At 41.3% G+C, this 22,393-nt stretch overlaps 1 protein-coding gene across 2 annotated transcripts in view; it reads right to left on the bottom strand.

Annotated features, from left to right (window-relative positions):
* RPS6KA2 (ribosomal protein S6 kinase A2) overlaps positions 1 to 22,393 on the bottom strand; it is a 537,755-nt gene that overhangs the window by 14,776 nt on the left and 500,586 nt on the right. For both annotated transcript variants that reach the window (XM_019549973.1, XM_019549974.1), the window contains 2 exons: positions 4,623 to 4,712; positions 910 to 1,068 (listed from right to left, as the gene is read on the bottom strand). In XM_019549973.1, coding sequence (XP_019405518.1) covers positions 910 to 1,068; positions 4,623 to 4,712 — 249 coding nt within the window. The remainder of the gene's footprint in view (positions 1 to 909; positions 1,069 to 4,622; positions 4,713 to 22,393) is intronic.

The following is a 22,393-nucleotide window of genomic DNA, read 5'->3' as shown; positions in this document are numbered from 1 at the left end:
ACAGCGCTCTAAAAATACAGGAAGCTCTTTGGATCTGAAAGGTTTAATCCTTCCATTAAAAGGGCAGATTGCCAGAGGAGGAAAGTGTAGACTCATTCAAGGGTGAGGATCTTCCTGTGACTTTCTTAACATGAGCGGCTCACAATGAAAAGGAGATATTTTTATTTATCTTCATTTCCCTCCCTAAAAATACTGTGCTCTGTTTTGCTAGAAGTGCCTGGATTTCAGGAGAGGTGAATAATCTCTGTATGTGACAACAGTTTTGGAAAACTGTCATGACAACAAACTAGGCCAGGCCAAAAAACCAATGCTCAAAAGCCCCCACCGAATTCATTTGGACCCTGGTGATGCAAAAAGAAAAGCTATTTTACTAGATCATCAAAAATTTGATGAATTTTTCAAATTGCTACATGTAGAGAGTGCAGGTTTTCAAACTGAGCTTCATTATAGGGTGTTAAAATCTTTTCCCAGTAGATACCTTAATTTGTATGTACACTTGAAAAATAGGCCTTTGCTTTGAGGTCTATGTGCTGTTCTGAATATCCAAAGTGTTTGCATTTTGATATTTTATTATATAGCTCTAAGCTACAAGGTGGTTGGATACTACAATGATGGCTGTGGTATCAATAAATAACACCATCAACATAGGTAGAACTAAAAACTGGAATAATTTAAGATGAAAAATACAAAATAAACAAAAGGCATTTGGTTTGCAGAACATCAGGAGGACCTCAGAGACTTATTCTGCACATTGGACATAATTATAGATGTTAAAAAAATAAGAATTTTCAAACTTCTTGCCATTCCAAGAACTGGTCACACACTCTGGTCAGCCCCTATTTTACATTTCTTTTCTAGCAATCAGTTGTTAACAAGGCTGATGTAGAAGACAGAGGCAATAACACTCACACCCTGGGAATGCAGATAGTCCACAGTCTTGGCAATAGTACAAAGGACAGCACTAGCCTCTCGTTCGGAGAAACACTTCTGTCGAAGAATTCTGTCTAGGAGCTCTCCTCCTCGCATGAGCTCCATCACCAGGTACACGTATTTTCCATCATCATAAACCTAGAAGAGCAGAAAACCAATAACATGCTATAGATCTATTAGACTAGCTAGTAGTGGCCTTTTTGCAATGACCCTGGCATATTATTGTAAGATGCTGAAAGAAGAAAATAGGTGCTAATATTCAAAAAGTGAATGTTATGCTTATTATGCCTAAAATGTATAAGTATTTTTTTAGAACAGGGGTTAATCAAGGCTTCCTACTCATCTCTGAAGCACTACATAGTCTATCTATAAAGAAGCCCAGTTTTCAAAGTCTGCTCTGAAGTCAATAAAATATTAATAAACCAAGCTGTAGATGCATTACCAACAAATGGAGCTTGAAATCTTAGCTGGCTTTAAACCAAACTTCCTCATAGTAATTTGCTCTTCCAAGTTCTACAGTGTAAAATTTGCCATTTTAAATATCAATATTTTCCTTTGTCTCATAATCAGCTAAATGAACTGCCTTATTCTTGGCCAAGATTCACCTTCAATGATATCATATAGCACATACTTTGCTGTGCTGGTAAGTAAATCATTTATGTTAGTTTCAAAATATGTTGACATTTTTACATAATTCTAGCAAAGCATGACTAGAAGGTCTCTCATCTTGTCCAACCTGCAGCGTAAGGCAGGATCACCCTGTCTAAATCACTCTATCAAATTGTTTATCTAACCTATGGCTTGTGGGCCAGATCTGGCCCCCAAAGTGACTGGATCCACCCTGTGGCATGGGGGATTAGTAACAACAGCTTGGCTCGGCACATCTTCTTCCTTGCCCTGTAGTATGCAACTGATCCCCTCTGCATCTCGGAAGAAAGCTCTCTTAGAATCATAGAAAATTAGGGTTGGAAGGGACCTCAGGAGGTCATCTAGTCCAACCCCTGACCAAAGAAAGACCATCCCCAACCAGATCATCCCAGGCAAGACTTTGTTTAGCCAGGTTTAAAAACCTCCAACGATACAGAGTCCACAACCTCTTTGGGTAACCTGGTTCAGTGTTTTACTAACTTCCATGTGAGAGAGTTTTTCCTAATATCCAGTGATTTACTACCCACCTTCCCCCCGTGCCCCCATGAGAAGGGCTCCTGAGATCCCTTCTAGTCATGCTTTGCTAGAATTATGTAAAAATGTCAACATATTTTGAAACTAACATAAATGATTTACTTACCAGCACAGCAAAGTATGTGCTATATGATACCATTGAAGGTGAATCTTGGCCAAGAATAAGGCTGATATTAAATGCCTTCTCAGTCTTCTCCTCTCCAGGCTAAATAAGCACAGTTCCCTTAGCCTTTCCTTTCCTCATAAGTCATGTGCCCCAGCCCCCTCACCATTTTTGTTGCCCTCTGCTGGACTCTCCCCAGTGTGGCCACATCCTTTCTGTACTGGGGGGGCCCAAAACTGGACATAGTACTCCAGATGTGGCTTCACCAGTGCCGAATAGAGGGGAATAATCACTTCCCTTGATCTGCTGGCATTGCTCCTACTAATGCAGCCAAGTATACTATTAGCCATCTTTGCTACAAGGGCTTCCTCTCTCTCTTCCCACTATGTGTGATACTGGCAGCTACCTCCCTTCCCCCTTTCTCCTTCTGCCTCTCCCCTATTGGAGGGGAATGGTGGCCTGTGGTGCAATTGGATCCCAAGCACATGACCCACTACTCTAAAAGGTGGAGCATCACTGGTCTAACACCTTAAAACTACATGAAGAACCCTCATGCACAACTACTAGACACAAAGCTGGAAAACATCAGGAACACCCTAACTTGCCACTGGTAAAGCAGGGGGACAAGGGCATTATCAGTGTCCTCCCACTGCAAAGACAGGAAGTAGTTTGTTAAAATACACCTCAATTTTAAAAGTGTAATTGAGAAAAAATGTTGTCCAAATTGGAATACAGAAAATTTAATATCACCCTTTGTTAGAATGGGTATTTATATGGATAACAAAAAAATCCAGTTCTATAACAGTTGATCCTAAACTTTGCTGGAGGGGTTGTAAAACCTCATGCTTCAGGTCTTAAGACAAATTCCTTCCTATCTATTCAATCTATTAGGGATTCTTATGAGATCTTTCAGGATCTAGCAATTTCCTGCCCCTATCCCTAAACATTTGGTACCAGCCACTGCTGGAGACAAAATATTGGACCAAATGAACATGAAAGAGACCCATTATGTCAATTCCTAGTTCCTTTGTTTATAGGCTACAGATAATGTATGGGTCTTTTTCTGCCTATTTAGCAAGCATAATACATATGAGGCTTAAAAAGATCTTTCCAGACTACTGTCCAAATGAATGGTAATGAGTTTTAATGGGCTTATTCATATAAATATACATATACAAACACATTCCCCTTACTATTCAGTTGGATGCTTGGTTGGAAAGTACCAATCTCCTATACATGGCTTCAGTTTTATTGTGTTCTAACTGGTTCTTAAACCAAGCTCATGACCACAGTGTTTGAACTCACAAAATCAGCCTAGCTATCTCATTTCTAATTCTTGTAACTCCTAGGCAAATACAGAGTAGGGCTGTGTCAATATTACTTAAGGATTATCAGCTCTTGGTATAAAGGAAGGAGTGGGGTGCCAGAAGTGTCATATAATTTGTGAGTAAAACTTTTGGGAGGCTGCATGATTAGTGTTTCACAGCTTTCTATTTTCCCCTGGCCCACTGGCTTTGTAAATTTGGAAGTATGATGCTCCAGGAATTTGCATATTTTTGGAAGGAAGACCATTTTTTGTGAAAGGGCACCTTTTTTGTTTAACTGCTCCATTTGAGACAGCTGGCACAATTACTCCTCATCTATATTAGGGAATTTTAGCAAGTATCTTTTCCACCAGTACTGCTATCTCTTGACTCCCTAGTATAGACAAGGTAAGTTCCAACATTTCTTTACTACACTAACAAAAGCCACTCAGGAAAAGGGGTAAAACATCTTCTAAGGGTCTGGCCTGGTGCTGCCATTGACACAGCTGATAATAATGGAGATTTTTTCCTAGGATCACCTCATATATACAAAGCCTATACAAAGCCTTAGTGGCCTTGGTAAGGCAAAGTCTCTTCTACATTTTCTAGTTTTGCAAGTGGAAGTTAAAAAAAAATCTCTTATCATTATATATGACCTGAGGGCTATCCCTGGTTTGTATATAACATTACCTCACACAACTAAAAAAGTATCAGAATTTGCACATGAATTGCTGTTGAACCTGACATAGTGATTCCAGTTATCTAATCTGTGTTTGACAACTTGCTTTGAAAAAATAGGTGGAGAAATCTTGATCATAAGCAATGTAAGAAAACCAAATTAGTTTTGATTCTCTCTGGCATCATGATGTTTCAGATCTGGCTTTAGGGCAGAGTTAATAAAATGGTATTTGCTGAATGCATGCTATGATGAATTGCCATCTTTTTATCCATTTATTAAATTGACATTTTTGGTGACTCAAATAGCTGTAGTTTTCACTGTAGCTGCAAATTAAAACTGAAGAGTTTTCCAGATGCATCATAGCAGGTGAGCTTGGTATTATGAGGAGAACTGTTTAATGCCGATGCGTTCTGATATTACTCACGTCTTTCAGAGTAATGATGTTTGGATGCTGCCCATATCTCAGGAGAATCTCGATTTCTTCAGAGGGGTCTCTTTTGCTCTTATCAATTATCTAGAATACAAGAAGCACAGGACAGTAAGATACAGGCTAACAAAAGTGAACAAAACAGTGCAATATCTACAGTTCAAATGAATTAACTCTGAAAATTCTTTTCTTAACCATCCATCTAGGACAGGCAAACCCAACTTCTATGATACTGGGTTGGCAAACTACTATAAAATAGACTGTTTGATAACTACTTTGCATTTTGAAGATGTGTTTTCTCAACCCAGCTATGTTATTCAGGCCTGTAACTTTGTTTGGGCTTAAATAATTGCAGGTATGAGGGATGTCATCTAGACATCAAACTATTTGAGAGGTTAGATGACAGACTTGTCTTAAGCAAAAATAAATGCCTGCCTGCATCCATAATAGTGGCTTATATTTGCATCTCCCTTGGCAAATAAGTAGAAATTGCTTGTCAGATAGGTTCAATGACAAGGAAAATATATAGACACACATTGCATTAAAGGGGTATTACAGACTTAAGAGTGGCTGTTGTAATGCTTAGTCTCTTGGGGCTACACTGGCAGAGTGATCCAGAAGGAGATGCATTGCATCTAGCATTATGGTTCCACTTTAGCTCCCCTCCTCCGAGGAAGAAATCTGCTTTGTACATCACATTTTCAGCACATACATTTATCTCTTCCACTGTCCAGGAGTACTGAGCTCAGACAAATTCCAGCCTTTAGATAGCAGGTCAGAGGAAAACGTTATACCTGCTGTTTAAATGCCACCTGGGCATGGAGATCCTGCTGTTAGGATGTCATTTATTTCTTATTAGTACTTCTATCAACTGCACTTGGAATGTCAGTCAAAGAAGCTTGGTCATTTGCCCAACTGAAAGCTTCATGTTCCACACTGAATTTTAATGCTTTTCATTCCACAGACATAAATTATAAGGTGAAGCCATGCCATTTCAAGTAACCAAAGGAAAGTGTCCTAATTTTGGAGTCTCTGTTATAACCCTTGTCACTAAAGTTCAAAGACCCATTCTACCAAATGCCTAATTTTCCAGGAAAATGTATTTTGGCTTGAATTTCTCCTGGCCAGAAAAAATTTATTTACCCTGAGAAGTTTTAGGGGCATCACCAGTGAAGCTTTTGAATATCGGGGCTCTGAAAAAAATAATTGAAGCATTTCCACAACATCATAACTCAATAACTGTTGGCTTTGTTGGCTTCAAATTCACAATGGGTTTAGTGCTCTAGGGGCCCTGACAGATGTTAAATTAAAGGCATGATGTATTCTGATGCATGATCCCAACAATCACACTTCCTGCCATGCCACATGTGCATGGCAAGAGGTGTGACTGTGGGAAATGAGCATCAGATCCCATCACACCATGTTGCTGGTGCAGGGGGAGCTTGGGTTCATGATCCCAAACTTCTGCTGCACTGGCAAATAGCAAACTTGGCTCCATGTTCTCCTTCAGTAGAAAGCCTCAAGCTAAGGGGCAGTCCCAGGCCCTGGAGCACTCAGGAGTCTTGAAGGGCTCAGTGTGCTCCAGAAGCTGGGAGCACTGGCCAGATGTTCAGTTAAAGGTGTGATAGGAAACAGCCATAATGTCATTACATATGTTTTGTGTAATAAAACAAGGAATAAGCCACAAAGTTATCACACTATTAATTGACTGAATGTGTGGCCAGGTCACTACTTAAGACTTAATTAACCAGTTAATCATGTCATAAAAAAATGTCTGTCAGAGGCCTAAGAAAACTAGTACATGCTATGAATTTGACACAGTAACATCCACAACAATAATAAAAATCATGACATTTCTGCCCAGTGATAGAGAATCTGTAACTCTGGCACATAACTGAATAGCCTCAGGGATTGGAATAGACATTTTAATATAGCCGTAGGACTTAAGGAGTCAGTGGTGATAGCACACACCTGAGTATACATAAGAAATTTAGTACTCATGAACTGTAGTACACATTTGAATTTCTTAAGAAGAATACATCCTAATGATCTGATTCTTCTTCTTGTGTCTCTATACCACATTTGACCATTTGTCCATCTGGTTCTTTAGAGTTTCATAGTTTCTAGGGTCGGAAGGGACCTGAGCAGATCATCTAGTCCGACCCCCTGCCATGGCAGGAAAGACTACTCTTATCAATTCCCCTAATGCCTGCTGATCCCCCCTGACTAGTTTATAACAGGCCACAAGATCCCCCCTCAGCCTTCTCTTATCAATAGTTATGTAATGTAAATTTAGGAATCTGAATGTGGGTCAGTGGTTTATGCACATATGTGAATGAATGATGAGAAAATGAATAATACTAAAGAAAGCAATTCTAGACAAAAAATTACCACGATAATTTCTTCTGGAGTGAGTAAAATAGATGACTTCCCTGAAATCATACAACACTTGTTGCTAGAGTTGGGAACAGAACTCCTGAATCCTGGACAGTGCACTAAGACATGCTGGAACAATTTTCTCTCTACAATGCTTCGCTTTCATTCTCACAGGGCACATCTACACGTGCAATTAATGCAACTGAATAAACTCCAGTGAAATCTAAGCTGGAGTAAACTCATCTGGATGTCACCACCTACATGTGCATTTAAGCTCAATAATTTACTCCACCGTTGGATAAGTACTTATGTCTGCTGGGACTATTATAGATGGTGTAGTAAATTAGTCTACATCGGCCTAATTGCCATGCACATGTAGATAGTGATGCTTTAGCAAATTAGTCTACTGTGCAGAAAAGTGCACATGTAGATGCACCCACAGTGTCTTAACAACATGACCCATAACTGAAATATTGACAAGAAAGGTGTGACTACCATACCTATTGCAGATGCTTCTACAATTCAGACTGATTGCAGTCTTTGGGATTCTTATATTATATTTTCTTGCATACAATGTGCCCCAAAATAAGAGACACACTTTGTTTTTATAAGGCAGAATGAAGAAACACAGATTTTTCCTTGTAATAAGTAATGCAGCTAGAGAGCTGAGCCAGCTCATTGTTTTGTTCCATGTGGATTGAATGCAGACTTTCCTTTCAGTTTTGCTGGTAAAAAGAAGAAACTGGTCTTATCACATTTCCTTGTACACAATGCACACTCAAATTTCCAGTGCTGTTTTCTTTTGAAAATATGACCATAAATGTCACAAAAGGCCCTTCTGGGTCCTAAGAACAACTGCAAACCTTTCCTTATGGGAACTGAGCTTTAGCCCTATAGTCCCCAAGTGACCAGATGGACTAATGAAGCTGTTGTAAGGGTTTAATGTGCCATATTTTCTTGCATATAAAATGCGTTGGCATATAACACACTCCCTATTTTTGGAAAGCGCCAAGAAGGAAAAATATCTTACCTTGGAGTACAGGTAAGTACTTGATGTCTGAGGTCTCCTGGGCTAGGCAGGGGGAAGTGTGTACTGGGGCTTGAGGACTGGGGCCTGCACATTGGCACTGGTTCAACCTGGCATACCAGTGCTGGGATCATGCGATGGGCACAATGTTGGGTAGGGGGTGTTCCCCATGGGTCTGGAAATTTGGTGGTGGGATAGGGGTACAGAGCAGTGGCAGCATTAACTGCCATGGCTCCTAGAGCTGTGATAATTAATTCAGCCAATGCTCCATCTTCCAGCCCCAATGGCTAATTTTCCAGTAGGGAGCCTTTTTCTATTCATATAACCCCGATTTTCCCTAGCTGGTTTGGGGGGTTATATGAGACAGAAGACAGCATGTTCATAATGCCTTGAGATTCTGGCAAAAGGGACAACAGGTATGTAAATATAAAGTGTTTCTTTGGAAAGGAGTGGTTATAATATATGCATTGTATAAAGTTATCCCTTCTAATTTAAAGTACAAGCATTGCTGTATATTTGGGGTAAGTAAAAAGTGACAAAGCTGCAGATTCATGAGGTGAAGCTATGAGAGATGATAACAAAAGAGGACAGTATCAGAGAGTTGGCAGGCTTGGGGCATATATTAGCTGCACACTTAAAGAATGGAACTTTCAAAGGGCCCAGACGTCTTCTCAGCTCTGTAAACCATTTATGTACTAAGTTTCTGCTTAATTGCTCTGTCACTTTAAAACCAGCTGGAGAGAGGAGGATTTGACTGACAATTCACCCTTTATTTTCCTGCATTTGTTATTCAAATTAAAGGAGCTAGACTGAGAGTGGGAGAGCAAATGACAGGAAGACATGTTCCCAAAAAGAATCAACTGAAGGCCAAGATTCCTTTGGGAGGTTTTAACCTAGAGAATGATATAGAACCCCACCCATATTCACATGTACATGTTGTTCGCACTAGTGTTACAAAGTACAGAATGATCAGTAAAATAACAATACAAGTGTGATATTTGGGATGGGACATAAAATTCCTTGTGTCCCTGTGGGGTCACCCCCAAACCAATCCTCTGAATCAGGCAGGGGACAGATCCTGATGCCTAGTTGAGCGCTGGGAATGGGCATGGGAAGTTCTAGGTGCCGGCTGAGGTCTTAGAGCTGCCCCCAGCCTGATCCCAAGTACTGTCTGGGCACATCCTCACATGCAGGGGCGTATGCTTGCAGTAGCAAAAGTAGGAGTGGCACAAATTTGTCCTGCAGTGCACACCACCACAGGTGCACTTTGGTGTGGGGAAAATTGCCCCGCTTCAGGGAAACTGCCCTTTCCTCTCCCTCTTGGCTACCAGCATGCTGGAAGAGATAGGGGACAACTAAAGGAGTGGAGACACTGGCTGGCAGCCAGAGCATCTCCTGGGAGGACCAAGATTCTGTGTCTTCCAGCACATGCTCCTCTTGTGTACATTGCGTCACTTTTTTTCATGCCATTTTATTTTTTTTTTGCTACTGTGATTTCCTGGTAGCAAAATTTGCCCCTGCACTCCAAATTTGCAGAGTGGGGCACATTTTAACATTCCAGGTATGCAGTTTGTGGTACCACAAAGAGGTTTGCAGCACCACAAACCACACATGTCTGCACATCTGGATGTGGCTTCTGGGGCTGGATGAATTTGGTAGCCTTGTTCTACATTATATGTAGAACATCTTTATGGTTGGGTTGACACCTCAAATTGACTGAATGGCACCTCAAATTGGCTAAATGTATGGCAAGTTGTAGTTTATGGCACAATTAACATGTTAATCAGGCCATAAACATAATGTCTGCCAGAGGCCTAAAATGCCACCCTACTTTACCATTTGTCTCTCTGTTAACAGAGACCATTCTACACTGATCATTATGTTTCCCTAAGCCACCTATTTGTCTCTTGACAGTCATTTTTCACCCATCTCCATGATATCCCATGAACACTTCTAGTTCTTTATGTATAGAGGTTAACATTTTTTCCCCTGGGAAGTTGTAACTCTCATTTTGAACTGAACTCAAGCAAATATACATGTGCACATGCACACACATGCATGAACACACTAATACTATATTAGGAGACTACTTTTATTTTCTTTTTCCAATGCTAAGTTTTCAAATAATGTGAGAAGGTGCTCCCATCTCGATCTCTCTCTTTTTGTGGTGAGGAACACAAGCTCAGAAAGTCATACTATTATATAAACAAACTGAAAGTACAGCAGGGCTTTGGTGCTTTTGCAGAGCAGAGCTAAAAATCAGATATAGGTTTTTTATTGTGTTGAAGAAAAATAAGGGTGCAAGCCACAGGATCACTATAAATTGATTTTTTTATATATGTAAGTCTTCCTCAGTTCACTGAAAGACTCTTCTGTGCTAATCCTAGGTGATGCTTTTCTTGAGTGGGGTACTTTCAATGCAGATAATACGCAGTGTCTCTTACTGTTTCACTAATAAAATCTTCATGTATTTTACTGTCTAGCAGAAGGCAGGGGTATACTTCCATCTAGGTACATTTAGGAAATAAGCCTTATAATATTTTAAAACAAAAGAGGTCCTGTCTAAAGGAAAATACTGAATCTTCCTTGCTTATCATGTCAAGAAGTCATCTCACACTTCACAAAGTGCCTATAGGATCAGTGGTATGGGGGAAAAAGCATACAAGAGAGTTCCTAACTATTAAAGAAGCCAGACATTCTGCAGAGATCCTGGAAAGAGGCCTTCCTTGGTGCAGGGTGGGTCTGAATGTTGAAATCAGATGCAAACAAATGTATTTGAGGTAGCTCTAAGATGAGCCAGGAAACCAGGTCCTTGATCTCCCATTCAGATGCTGAGAGATGAATCTGCCAAGATGGCCTGCACAGATATTTTGGATACTTGGGAGGTGCCCTGCAAACAGGTATATCTGATGCAGATGCACCAGTTTCATAGCCAGGCACCTTCCCTGAACGGAAGCACACCACCCTGCCTGGTGTCTACTGTGAGCTGTACATGATACCCTTCAATGGAAAGGAGGAAGGCTTGATAAGGTCTTTGTACCATCATGAATTCCAATATATTGATAGTTTTGCTTCACACTGTAACCAATGGCCTTGTACCTGAAGTTCAGCAGCCTGGGCTCCTCAGCATAACAAAGAGGTGTCCATTTTTATGAGCACACAAGGATGTAAGGGGAGAAAAGACATTTCTTTACACACATATGGAGTGGGTCATTCTAAAAGGGAAGGGAAGCCTGGGCAGCACAGGGAACTGTCAACCTCGTATTTAGAGAATACTTTCCTAGGGCATAGATGATCCACATCTAGGACTATATGCATCTGAAATGAAGTTTGGCATGTGACATCATGGAGATGCAGGAGGCCTTGTGGCTGGGAATCAAGAGGCAGGTTTTTACTATCATCACAGACCATCCAGATGAGTTATTGCAGCACAGGTTTTTTTTTGACCCTGGGAGATCCTGGGCGTCCAGCATAGATAATCCATCATTCTAATCATACTACCCCTTTTACCATGCAGTGGTCCATGTAAAAGTAAACGGTGACTTTTTAGGCCATCTCAGCTACTACTGAGAGAACAATGGTAAGAACCCTTGCTGCTACTGAAAATCTGAAGAGATGCATTTTGTGCTGGTAATGATCTTGATACGCTGTAAATTGGAGGTATTTTCTATGTGAAGATATGAAAGTAATGTGAAAGCCAGTCCCCAACCTGCAGAGACATCATAATAGCTGCTAAAATGACTTCTTTGTACTCAAGTCTGTGGATGAGCTCAGCCTCCCTAAGTCCAGGATAACACAACCTTTCCTCTTCCTCTGCAATCTCTTCCTTCTGAGATGCCAGGGGGAGCTGTTTTGTTACTGTCCCCAGAGTTTGCAAGGAGTGTTTCTGCTGCATTACATCTTGTGGGAATTACATCTTGTGAAATGGGGTGGAAAGGGGGATTTTGAAGGCCTAGCAAACTAAATTTGATAGCACGTGACGGTATCTAGAACTCACTGGTCTGAGGTAACGTGAGCCTATGCAGATTGCTGGCAGCTGTCAAAAGAAGAGAAAAGGAAGAGGAACATCAAATGCAATGGTAGGCACCTCATCATGACCATATCTCAAAAGGCATGCTGCCTTTTTTCATTTCTATTTTTTTGTGGTTATAACACACTGACTTACTTTTTATATATATATTTGTTGATTGACAAATATATATGAATAGTGGTTTGTGGTCAAGGCTGTAGAGGAGGAGGAGGCTTCGTTAGCGCCTTGGGCACAGTCATAAAAGGCCAAAGGGCCTAGTGCACTAAAGTGTGCAGCTAGAGGGCTGGTGGCTCAGAGCCAGTTGCAGGACTTTTAAGCTGGGTCCTAGTGGGGGGATCTCGGCTAGTAGCCTGAGCTAAAGAAAAGGGTGCTCTTGGGCAGTGGGAGCTTTGGGCCACTGTCCAAACTACAGCTTGTGGCCCGCTGGCTGTGCCTAGTGGACGGTCCTCTGGGCTAGAAAGCCTGGGCTCCGGATTGAAAACAAAAGGCCCCAAGAGGATTAAGGAGCTAGAGCCTCGGAGTCAAACCCTACCTGGTGGGTTTAGATTGGTAGGCCTAGCTAGAGAAAGATGGGGGACAAGGCCCATGGTGGATAAGAACCCCAATGTAGAACTACAATAGGCAGTTTCCCACTTGTAAGAACATCTAAATAATATTTACATCAAGACATGGCAGGAGAGTAAAGGAGGAACATGAGACAAACAAGAGAAATGAAACATTAAGGGACTTCAGGGGTGCCCCTCATAGGCAAAGAAAAATGCCACTGGGGAGGGCAACCGGATACAGTGGTAAACAGAATCCAAGGAAGGATAGGTAGTACCACAATGATTGGATCAGAGATGTGATCGGCCATGATGCTAGGCTCATAAGAGAAACTTGGATCCTATGACCCCAGCTGACCCCAGCTGACTTCCTGCCCTTTGGGCAGGGGGCTGGACTCGATGATCTCCCAAGGTCCCTTCCAGCCCTAATGTCTATGAAATCTATGAAATCTATGAAACTTTACTAGGGTCAGCCAAGGTTGAGCAACACACCACATGGTACTGTGGTGGACAAGGCAGCCTGGGAAGGAGATGAATGCCAGAGATGAGGAGGACAGAATGGATTTGGGAAGTCCCCCTGTGCCCTGCCTGGATGAAGCATGAATTGTGGATTTTGGCACTAAAGCAGAAGTTGGAACAGCAGAACTGACATACTAAGGTTTTCAACAGTAGCCTCAGGGCCAGAGCTGAAGGCCAGTTCTGGAACATCAGTGATGGCAGCTCTACAAACTTCAGCCAATCTTGGGCTTCCATGGGTGAGACAATGGCAAGACAGGTTTCCTGAGGAACCCCAAACAGGTAACCCTTCCTTGGAAACCAGTCTCTCTGGAGCTGAGGGTATGAAAGTTTACAGTGAAAAGCCAGTGATGGAGAACTCTTAGTACCCAGCTGAGTTTCGTAATCCTGGACTGAAGATGGATCCCACAACATAAAGTCAGAGCCAAAAGACACATTTGGATGAAAGTTTTTTTTCTGGCTGTTGATTTGTAAAGGTTTGAGGGAAACAGGGGATATATTAGAGAGCAAGAGAGAAGGCAGCCAAGAAGCACTAAGGCCTGTGACAGAAGTACCAGCAGTGTGGTCTTGAGAAAAGTTGAAAGAAAGCTTTTAGTCCGAGTGCTGGCTAGGAGAGGTTTGGAGTTGGGAACAAAAAAATTTAGGTCTACTCTTTAATTCTTCCTGTGGTTAGAAAAATGAGACTTTGGTATTAATAAACAAGATGAGATCAAAGATGCCTGGCTCCGTCATCATTTTTTCTTCCTAACTATAATAAACCACAGGGCTCAGAACTGAATCAAAATGATGTAGCAGTGGCCAGCTCCTGCACTCATACTTCTTGAGAGAAATCAGACTAAACATTTCTGGTAGTGGCACTGGGACCTGTGCCCCCTGTATGTTCCACTACTATGAAGTGTGGTAAGATTCTTTCATTGGAAAATGGGCGGTTCAGTAGGGATGGTCCAGATTTACAAGACAGAGCTAGACGTGTGTCATTCAGTATTAACATGGCTAGGGTTCAGCTCAAAAACCAAAAAACCTTCCTTTGATTAAAGTTAGAAAACACATGTAGAGAAGGCAGGGAAAAGGAGGTAGCTTTTATATAACCATTGCCAAAGCTGCTGCTTCTTGTGTAATATGTTTTGAACTATTCTTAAGTAGTCTCCTTGAGATGTTGGAATGGGTTAATCACAATTAATAGGACAGCTGTATGTCAAAGAGTCACATTATACTACTTGTGAAAGAGGGCTTTACAAGGTGGAGGGCGAAAAGGAGGAAAGGGGTAGAAAATAACTCTTTCCATGGGTTTGTGCACCTTATTTGTGCCTCATATCTCCAAGTCATTTAATATTCATGTCACCCCTGATGGAATAGTTCTTCTAACTACAGATAGGATAAACATTGCTTTTGAAGAAAAGCTGTGAAATAGTGAATGCAGATATTTTAAACTGGCTGTTTCACCTGTAATATTAATTCAAAAAGAAGTGACATAGAAATTGAAGTCTTCAGTTCTGTATGACTGGAAAATGTACAGGTTTCCATTTCAATACTATTTCTTTCTAAAAATAAGCCTTATTCATGCCAAGCATCTGTTTTAATTTGGTTCTTTTCTAATGTCAAATTATTCAGGCTGGATGAAAATCACTGCAGAAAGGCTAACATTATTTAAAAGGACATGGTATAATTTTACATTTAAGATGTCTCAGAGGAGAACTATTCCAAGTCTCATTGTCTCTGAGGGACAATCTGCTGTGCTATTAGTTTTGATTAGCTTCAGTGATTCACTTACCCCCATGGTTAAGCCTTTCAGAAAAAGCAGTACAATGAATATTCAAATAAATTGGCTTAATTAACAATAAAACATAAAAGAATATGGAATGGTCACAAGAACAAGCTGTGAGGGGAAAGTTAAGCTCAACAGATATAGAACATGTCCAGTCACTTCCACATATTGCTGATACAGAACAGTAACCTGCAATGACAGCGCCATTACTTAGCGCTTCCATGGTAACTATTATTTTCCAAACAATGTACCAACATTAGTTAATCCATCCACACAGTTCTCTGTAAGGTAGGGAAGCTTATTTTGCAGGGTAGTGTTCTACACAGCTCTGTGGAGAGGGCCCTGCAATAGAAGTGATGGACAATACACTTTTGCCTACCAGGTACTAGTGACTGCCAGTGGTCCATGAAGGCCAAGCAGGGCCGGGACTCAATCCACACTGAAGGGTGACTGGGAAGCCAAAGAGCTCACTGCAACAAAATGACCTTCTCTTTGAAAAAGACCTTTCTCTCTGCGTGGCTGAAACAGCTTCTTGTTTTCAAGTCCTTATGATGGGCCCTTGCACAGTCTAGATCCTTGTACTAAATGTACTGTTCCCTTGATCATGTATTACTTAATTTCTCCCTCCTCAGAGGATAAGCTGAAAAGTGGAGGCAATGACATTTTTCTTCCTAGCATACATGGTCAGAAAAGGACACGTGTCTCTGGCCCTGCATCTGTAGGGCTACTTACTGCATCATACGTATCAACGATAGATCAAACTTATTTTCATCTGGCGTGAGTAGTGTCTTATCACTTCCCTGAGGAGTCCATTCTACTGACTAATTTCTATGTCAAAATTTTCTCTTAAACTTTTCCTTTCTTTGCTTCAAACCACTGTGTTTTGTCTTTGCTCTCATCAAGGACTGACTATTTGCCATTCATAATTTATTTCACTTTGAAGATATGTATACACTTTGATCCTGTCTCCCTGGAATCTTGTCTTGCTTAACTTGCCTGGACTCTCTTGACAAGTTGTCTTGAAATCGTTGTATAATTTCTGTTATTTATTCTTTATACTTTTCTAATTTGTCTATATATCTGAAACTAGAGGGACTAGATTTACTTACATTATGTCATGTATAGTCACCAAAAGATCTCCTTTCATTAGTAATAATCTGATATAAATCTATGTGCTACAGGTAGATCTGCTCAGAGAGATTTTGTATAAAGGTGTGTACATGGGTTCATATGCATGTGTGTGTGTGTGTGTGCGTGTGTGTGTGAGAGAGAGAGAGAGAGAGAGAGACATGCACAGAGTGAAAGAATGATCAACCTATTCATTTGTTTTATAATTAAAAAGAAAGCACCTTCTCGTAACGGGAGGCAACCAGCTTCCTAGATTTCATAGATTTCATAGACATTAGGGCTGGAAGGGACCTCGGAAGATCAAGTCCAGCCCCCCGCCCAAAGGCCAGGAAGTCAGCTGGGTTCATAGGATCCCAGCAAGATAAGCATCCAATTTACTCTTGAAGGTGTTCAATGTAGGTGCTTGAACCACCTCCAATAGCAGGCTATTCCAGACCTCAGGGGCTTGGACAGTACAGAAATTCTTCCTTATGTCCAGCCTGAAACGGTCTTGTAGCAGTTTATGACATTAGGACCGGAAGGGACCTCAGAAGATCATCGAGTCCAGCCCCCGCCCCAGGAGCAGAAAGTCAGCTGGTGTCAAAGGATCCCAGCAAGGTAAATGTCCAAATGTCTCTTAAAGGAGTCCAGAGTAGGTGCTTGCACTACCTCTGGTGGCAGTCTGTTCCAGGCCTTGGGGGCTCAAACAGTAAAGAAGTTCTTCCTTATGTCCAGCCTGAAATGGTTTCAGAGGAGTTTGTGACCGTTTGACCTTGTCATCCCTTGGGGCACTCTGGTGAACAGGCGTTCCCCCAGATCCTGATGTACACCCGGTATATACTTGTAGGCAGCTACCAGGTCCCTGCTGAGCCTGCGCTTTTCCAGGCTGAAGAGTCCCATAGCTCTCAGCCTCTCATTATAAGGCCTGTTTTCCTGCCTGCCCTCTGATCATGCATGTGACTCTCCTCTGGACTCTCTGAAGCTTCTCCACGTTGTTTTTAAATTGTGGAGCCCAGAATTGGATGCAGTACTCCATCTGCGGCCTCACCAAGGCCGAGTACAGTGGGAGGATGACTTCCTGGGATTTGCTTGAGAAGCATCTATGGATGCAAGCCAGCGTTGTGCTCACTTTACCAGCCACAACATCGCACTGGTGGCTCATATTCATCTTGGGGTCAGTTATGACCCCCAAGTCCCTTTCAGCCATGGTGCTAGGAAGTGTAGCACTGCCGAGCTTATAAGCATGCTGCAGGTTTTTCTTCCCAAGGTGGAGAACCTTGCATTTTTTGCCATCAGGTTTTTGTCTGCTCATTTTCTGAGCCTGTTAAGGTTGGCCTGGATCACCATCCTGTCCTTGGGTGTGGATGCTTTACCCCAAAGTTTGGTGTAATCAGCAAACTTGGCCAGTCCACTTCTGATATCAATGTCCACATCATTAATGAAGATGTTAAAGAGTATAGCTCAAGGACGGAGCCTTGGGGGACCCCACTGGTCACAGCACACCAAGATGATTGACTTCTGTCAACTACTACTCTCTGGGTCTGACCTTGGAGCCAATTCCCTAGCCAGCAGACTGTGATGTAGCCAAGGCCACAGTTGGCCAGTTTTTCTATGAGATGATCATGAGATACCAAATCGAATGCTTTTTTAAAATCAAGATTCGTGATGTCAATCTCTTTTTTGTCCAGGTGATATGTCCCCTGGTTGTAGTAGGAGATGAGATTGGTCAGGCAAGATCTACCTGCAAAAAACCCGTGCTGGCTATCCCTCAGGATGTTGCCATCAGCCAGTTTAACAAGAATGGTCTCTTTGATATTTTTTTCCAAAATCTTCCCCGGGATTGAGGTCAAGTAGGGCCTGTAGTTCCCTGGATCTACTTTTCTTCCTTTCTTGAAGATAGGCACCACATTGGCCTTCTTCCAATCTTTGGGCACTTTGCCTGAGTTCTAGGAGTTCTTGAAGATCCGTGCCAGGGGCTATGATGCTTGTCAGCTCCTTAAGTACCCTGGGGTGTAAACTGTCAGGACCAGCTGACTTGAACGTGTCCAGCATCTCAAGGTGTTCCTTCACATGGTCTATACTGATGAAGGGTACCAATTCTCCCTCGCCCTGGCCATGCTGTGCCATATTGAGCAGGGCTATCCCTTTGGGCTGGTGAAAAACTGACACAAAATACCCATTAAGCAGGTTGGCTTTTTCTTGGGCATCGGTTGTCAGTTGTCTCATATGGTTAAGCAGGGGTCCAACGTTGCCCTTGCTTTTCCTCTGGCTCCTCACATATCTAAAAAAGGACTTTTTATTGTCCTTGATATGTGTAGCCAGTTGGAGTTCAGTCACAGCCTTGGCTTTCCTGGTCAGTGTTTTAATCTTTATGTCTGCTTTGCAAGTAAAAATATCAGTGCATTTTGAAACAGCTTTTGTTTCAAAAACTGGGGTGAAGATGAAGGGCTGGGGTGAAAGTCTTGTGAAGGTCAAGGGTGACAAATAACTTCTCCTGGGGAAATACTGGAAAATATGTAATTTGGCATGAGCTGGTCCAGTAGTAGACTAATCCACACTTGATTAGCCTAATTTCTTGTGAAATCTGTTCCACTGTTAAATTAAAAAGATAATAATTGGCAAGTAGGGCTTGCCATGTGGACAGGCCTCTACCTCCACTGCTGAGCTGACAGGATAAGGGCCAACCAGAACCAACTCAAGCTTGCCTAGTGAATTTGTTGTAATATTTCCTACTAGATCATTCATTCATTCATTGTATGATTTTATGTAAGGTAGGAGCTTCACAGACAGATAAAAATAGATGTTATCTCTCCCTTGAAGACTTTATAGTCTGCTTCACTCTAATGAGACACCTCCTAGTGTCATAGAGAGAAAATGTCCAAATAATACCAACACTTTGACTATCAAGGAGACTCCGGAAACTCTGGGCAGAATTTTGCCTTTTTCTGCTTCAGTGAACAGGCATTTAAATATCAATTTTGTTAAAAAAAAATCCCAAATAAGTGTACCAGCCTCTAGACAGTCTTAGGAGACTATATTTATCTTGGAGGTTGTTCATTGCTTTTTGCACTTAGAAATGAACCCCTGATATGGCTGCAGGTTATAAGGAGAAAATTATGTTGTGATCTAAATCTTATTGTGTATTCTCTAGCCTTTAAATAAAAATGCTTACATATCTACTTAGATCTGAAAACCAGCAAATCATGACCATGAACATTAATGGAAGGGAGAAAATAAGCTAACAATAATTCCCACATAAGTTGGACCTAATACAATTCATTCAGCAACCAATTCAATAAATGTTTTTGGGTGCTCATCTCCATGAACTTTGCAACAATAGCTGTCCTTCTGGGGGTTAATGACTTCCCTCTATTGATGGCTTCTCCACTTTTATTGTATAAAATATATAAAAACATATATAAAACACATTAAAAAAGTGAAAACATAAATTAAAACTTAAGGGGATGACTGGATTCACACGGCTTCCATCAGTGTTTTATCTAAACAGAAATCTCATTTATCCAGAGACGTGTCCAGGCAGCAAAGTTTGGCTTTTAATCCATACCTTCTCATGTACTGGGAATGTTTGGAACCAGAACATTGGTTTGATAACTTATAGAGGCAGGAGAAAGGAATGGAATTCAGCCATGGTTCCTGCTTTAAGTTCTCAAGATCTAGGGGCATAACTTGGGACCATTTCTACCTTACCCTAGACAGATTCTCTCCTGTGGTCCAGCCACTCTCCCTGGCTCCATTCCTATGAAAGGACTGAACAGCCATCAGATGTTGCCAACAGGAGCTATCTTTAGTATTGGACAGTCCGTATTTGGCATTGAATTGGCTAGCTGGCTCCTATACCACTAACCCTGGCAGCCTCTGCTGTAGTTGGCCTATTGGGACAGAGGAGGTCACAGCTGCATCACCTCTCTGCTTTGGCTATTCTCTGCTAATGGACCTCAGGGGCCAGAACCAAGTTCCTAGAATCAGAGAGATAAAGCTAGCTCCTTGGCAGTTTTATTTCAGCTTGTGCCAGAGAATGACTGGCACATTGGAGAAACTAGCTCTGTATTGTATGTGGGGATCCAAGCTTAAAATCAGGAACAGTTTTTGAAGAAAATAAACCTTTTCTCCAAGACCATTAACTGTATCAAATCTCCTACACATTTTCTGACATCTGATTTGCCATTTGCTCCAGACTGTGGTATTTCCTTTCTTCCCCAAAACATAGCACTCAATCTGTTATTTAGGATTTCATATCAGTTGTTTTTCTTCAATACAACATTTCTCTCACTTGCTCTAGCATTGCTTTTTATTTAAGAGACTTATTTTCTCCAAGCATTGAACTAATTTAAACAGTTTGATCTGATTTTCCTTTGCTTCTGACCTCAGTTACAGGCATGCTTAAAAATAAAAAGTGCTCTTTGCTGTTTAATATCACTGTGCATCTACTTTACCGACCTTTGTAAGCATGATCAATATTTTAAAAGAAGAATCTGAAATGAAGCAGAGATCTGTAAAATGAGGGGTGCTTTTTTTCCCCCACATCCCTTCATTTTGCCAGTGTCTCCCCAAGTGACCTCAGAGAAGTGAGTGACATTTATTTATATTTCAAAACTCGGTGCCAAAAAATGTACCTCTGGAAGTCATTTTGCAAAGAAATGAACTAACTTTGGAATGAGATAGAACAAAGACAAAGGATAGAAGTTTCCTTACACACCCAGAAACCTTTCCAAACTCGGTTCCACCAGGCTAAATAAGGACAGAAAAGGCATCTCAATAAGACTGGGGAAAAGGGAAGACATGCTATACATCTTAGCAAATAAGTCCTGCTTCAGGGTTAGGGAGGTTTTCACTTTTCAGGGTGGATGTTCTAGTTGTAGCTCTGACTCAGTTATTCTGTTTCAGTTCTTTGCTAACTCAATATATTCCTACACAGCCACAGTAAGTAAACCCTAACAGTGACTATGCAGCATAGCGTATTTTATTCTCTGTACAACTGGGAGAAATTATTAATTCAGCGGCATCATTTGCATTTTCCCACAATGATTTCACAGTCCTATTTTTTAACTTTGTCACTGTTGATCTATCATTCCAGTGGTGGGATGTCATGGAACTTTGTAAAATGCCTACATACCACCGTAACAAACAGCCTTTTAATGAGGTAGCACCAGATATCTGGAACATTTGTATATTATAACCATTATTATTATAGAATATAATGGTATATTTTTCCTTATGAACTCACTGTGTTAGGAAGCAAAGAGAAGGTCAATCTTAATCAATAACTGCAAAAAAATCTAAGAAGAATGATTTTCATTAGGCCCTTGCGAGTAGGCAGCTATTCAATCTGGCTTCGGATCTGGCTGCTTCGGATGCCAGCGATCCGATCCAAATCAGTTTCCCACTTTGATCCGGCCAAAGTGGCTCTGAAGCTTTGGAGCAATATGAGCTTTTACATAGTATCTGTTTTTTTTTCTCCAGAGGCTAAAAATGTTTAATATTTGGAACCTTTCCTCTAAAGATAAACCTTTTACACCATTAGTCAGGCTTGCTGGCCTCATATTATGCTATCTCTAACACCTGGGTATCCTTTACTTAATACAGGCAACAGATGCACAACCTAATACTCCAAGTGTGACCTTTCTGAGGAATTATACAGAAGGACTGTTATGTCATATTAGAAATGAATTCCCTTATGCATACACCCTAGCAACTTGCTAGCTTTCTTTGCTGCAGCTGTGTATTGCGACTCTATTGTTACACTACTGCTCTACAAAGCTTAAAGTCCCTAGATTTTTCTTAAATGTGCAACTAAGTTCCTCTGAGTTAGTATTTTGATTCTCTGTTGAATCACTCCATTGTTTTCCCCTGTGCAATGATAGGTCCGCTGAATACCAATTAAAAAAGGCAACCTGATATTCACAGGTGACCATGATAGTGCAGTGTATTTCACTGTGCAAACATCTCTAATGAGGACAGGAGCCCATTAAAGTTAAATGGACTACAGAGAAAGAGAAGCAGAGTTACGTTGTGTTTGTAGGGGCTGTATTTTACAATGAATTATCCTTTATTTGGAGCTACTTCAGTTTATATTCTGTTAAAATATCTCATCCAGACATGTAACAAGGAGAGTAGCTGAAGTGACTAACCATAAAGTAAACATGAATGTACATACGAGTGGTCTCTTTTACTTGATGAAATTAAGGTAGACGAATGAACCTTAATATCATCTTCTAATATATTTCTCTGGAAAAAAATCCCCACAACAAAATTCACTGGGCAAAATGATGCCCAGGGTCATGGAGCAGCCTTGATTTCATAGATTTCATAGACATTAGGGCTGGAAGGGACCTCGGGAGATCATCGAGTCCAGCCCCCTGCCCAAAGGGCAGGAAGTCAGCTGGG

Source organism: Crocodylus porosus, unplaced genomic scaffold (genome assembly GCF_001723895.1).
Source record: "Crocodylus porosus isolate Cpor-Errol unplaced genomic scaffold, CroPor_comp1, whole genome shotgun sequence".
NCBI lineage: Eukaryota > Metazoa > Chordata > Crocodylia > Crocodylidae > Crocodylus > Crocodylus porosus.
The sequence above is the reverse complement of the archived record's forward strand: the minus strand, read 5'-3'. Positions and strand labels throughout refer to the sequence as shown.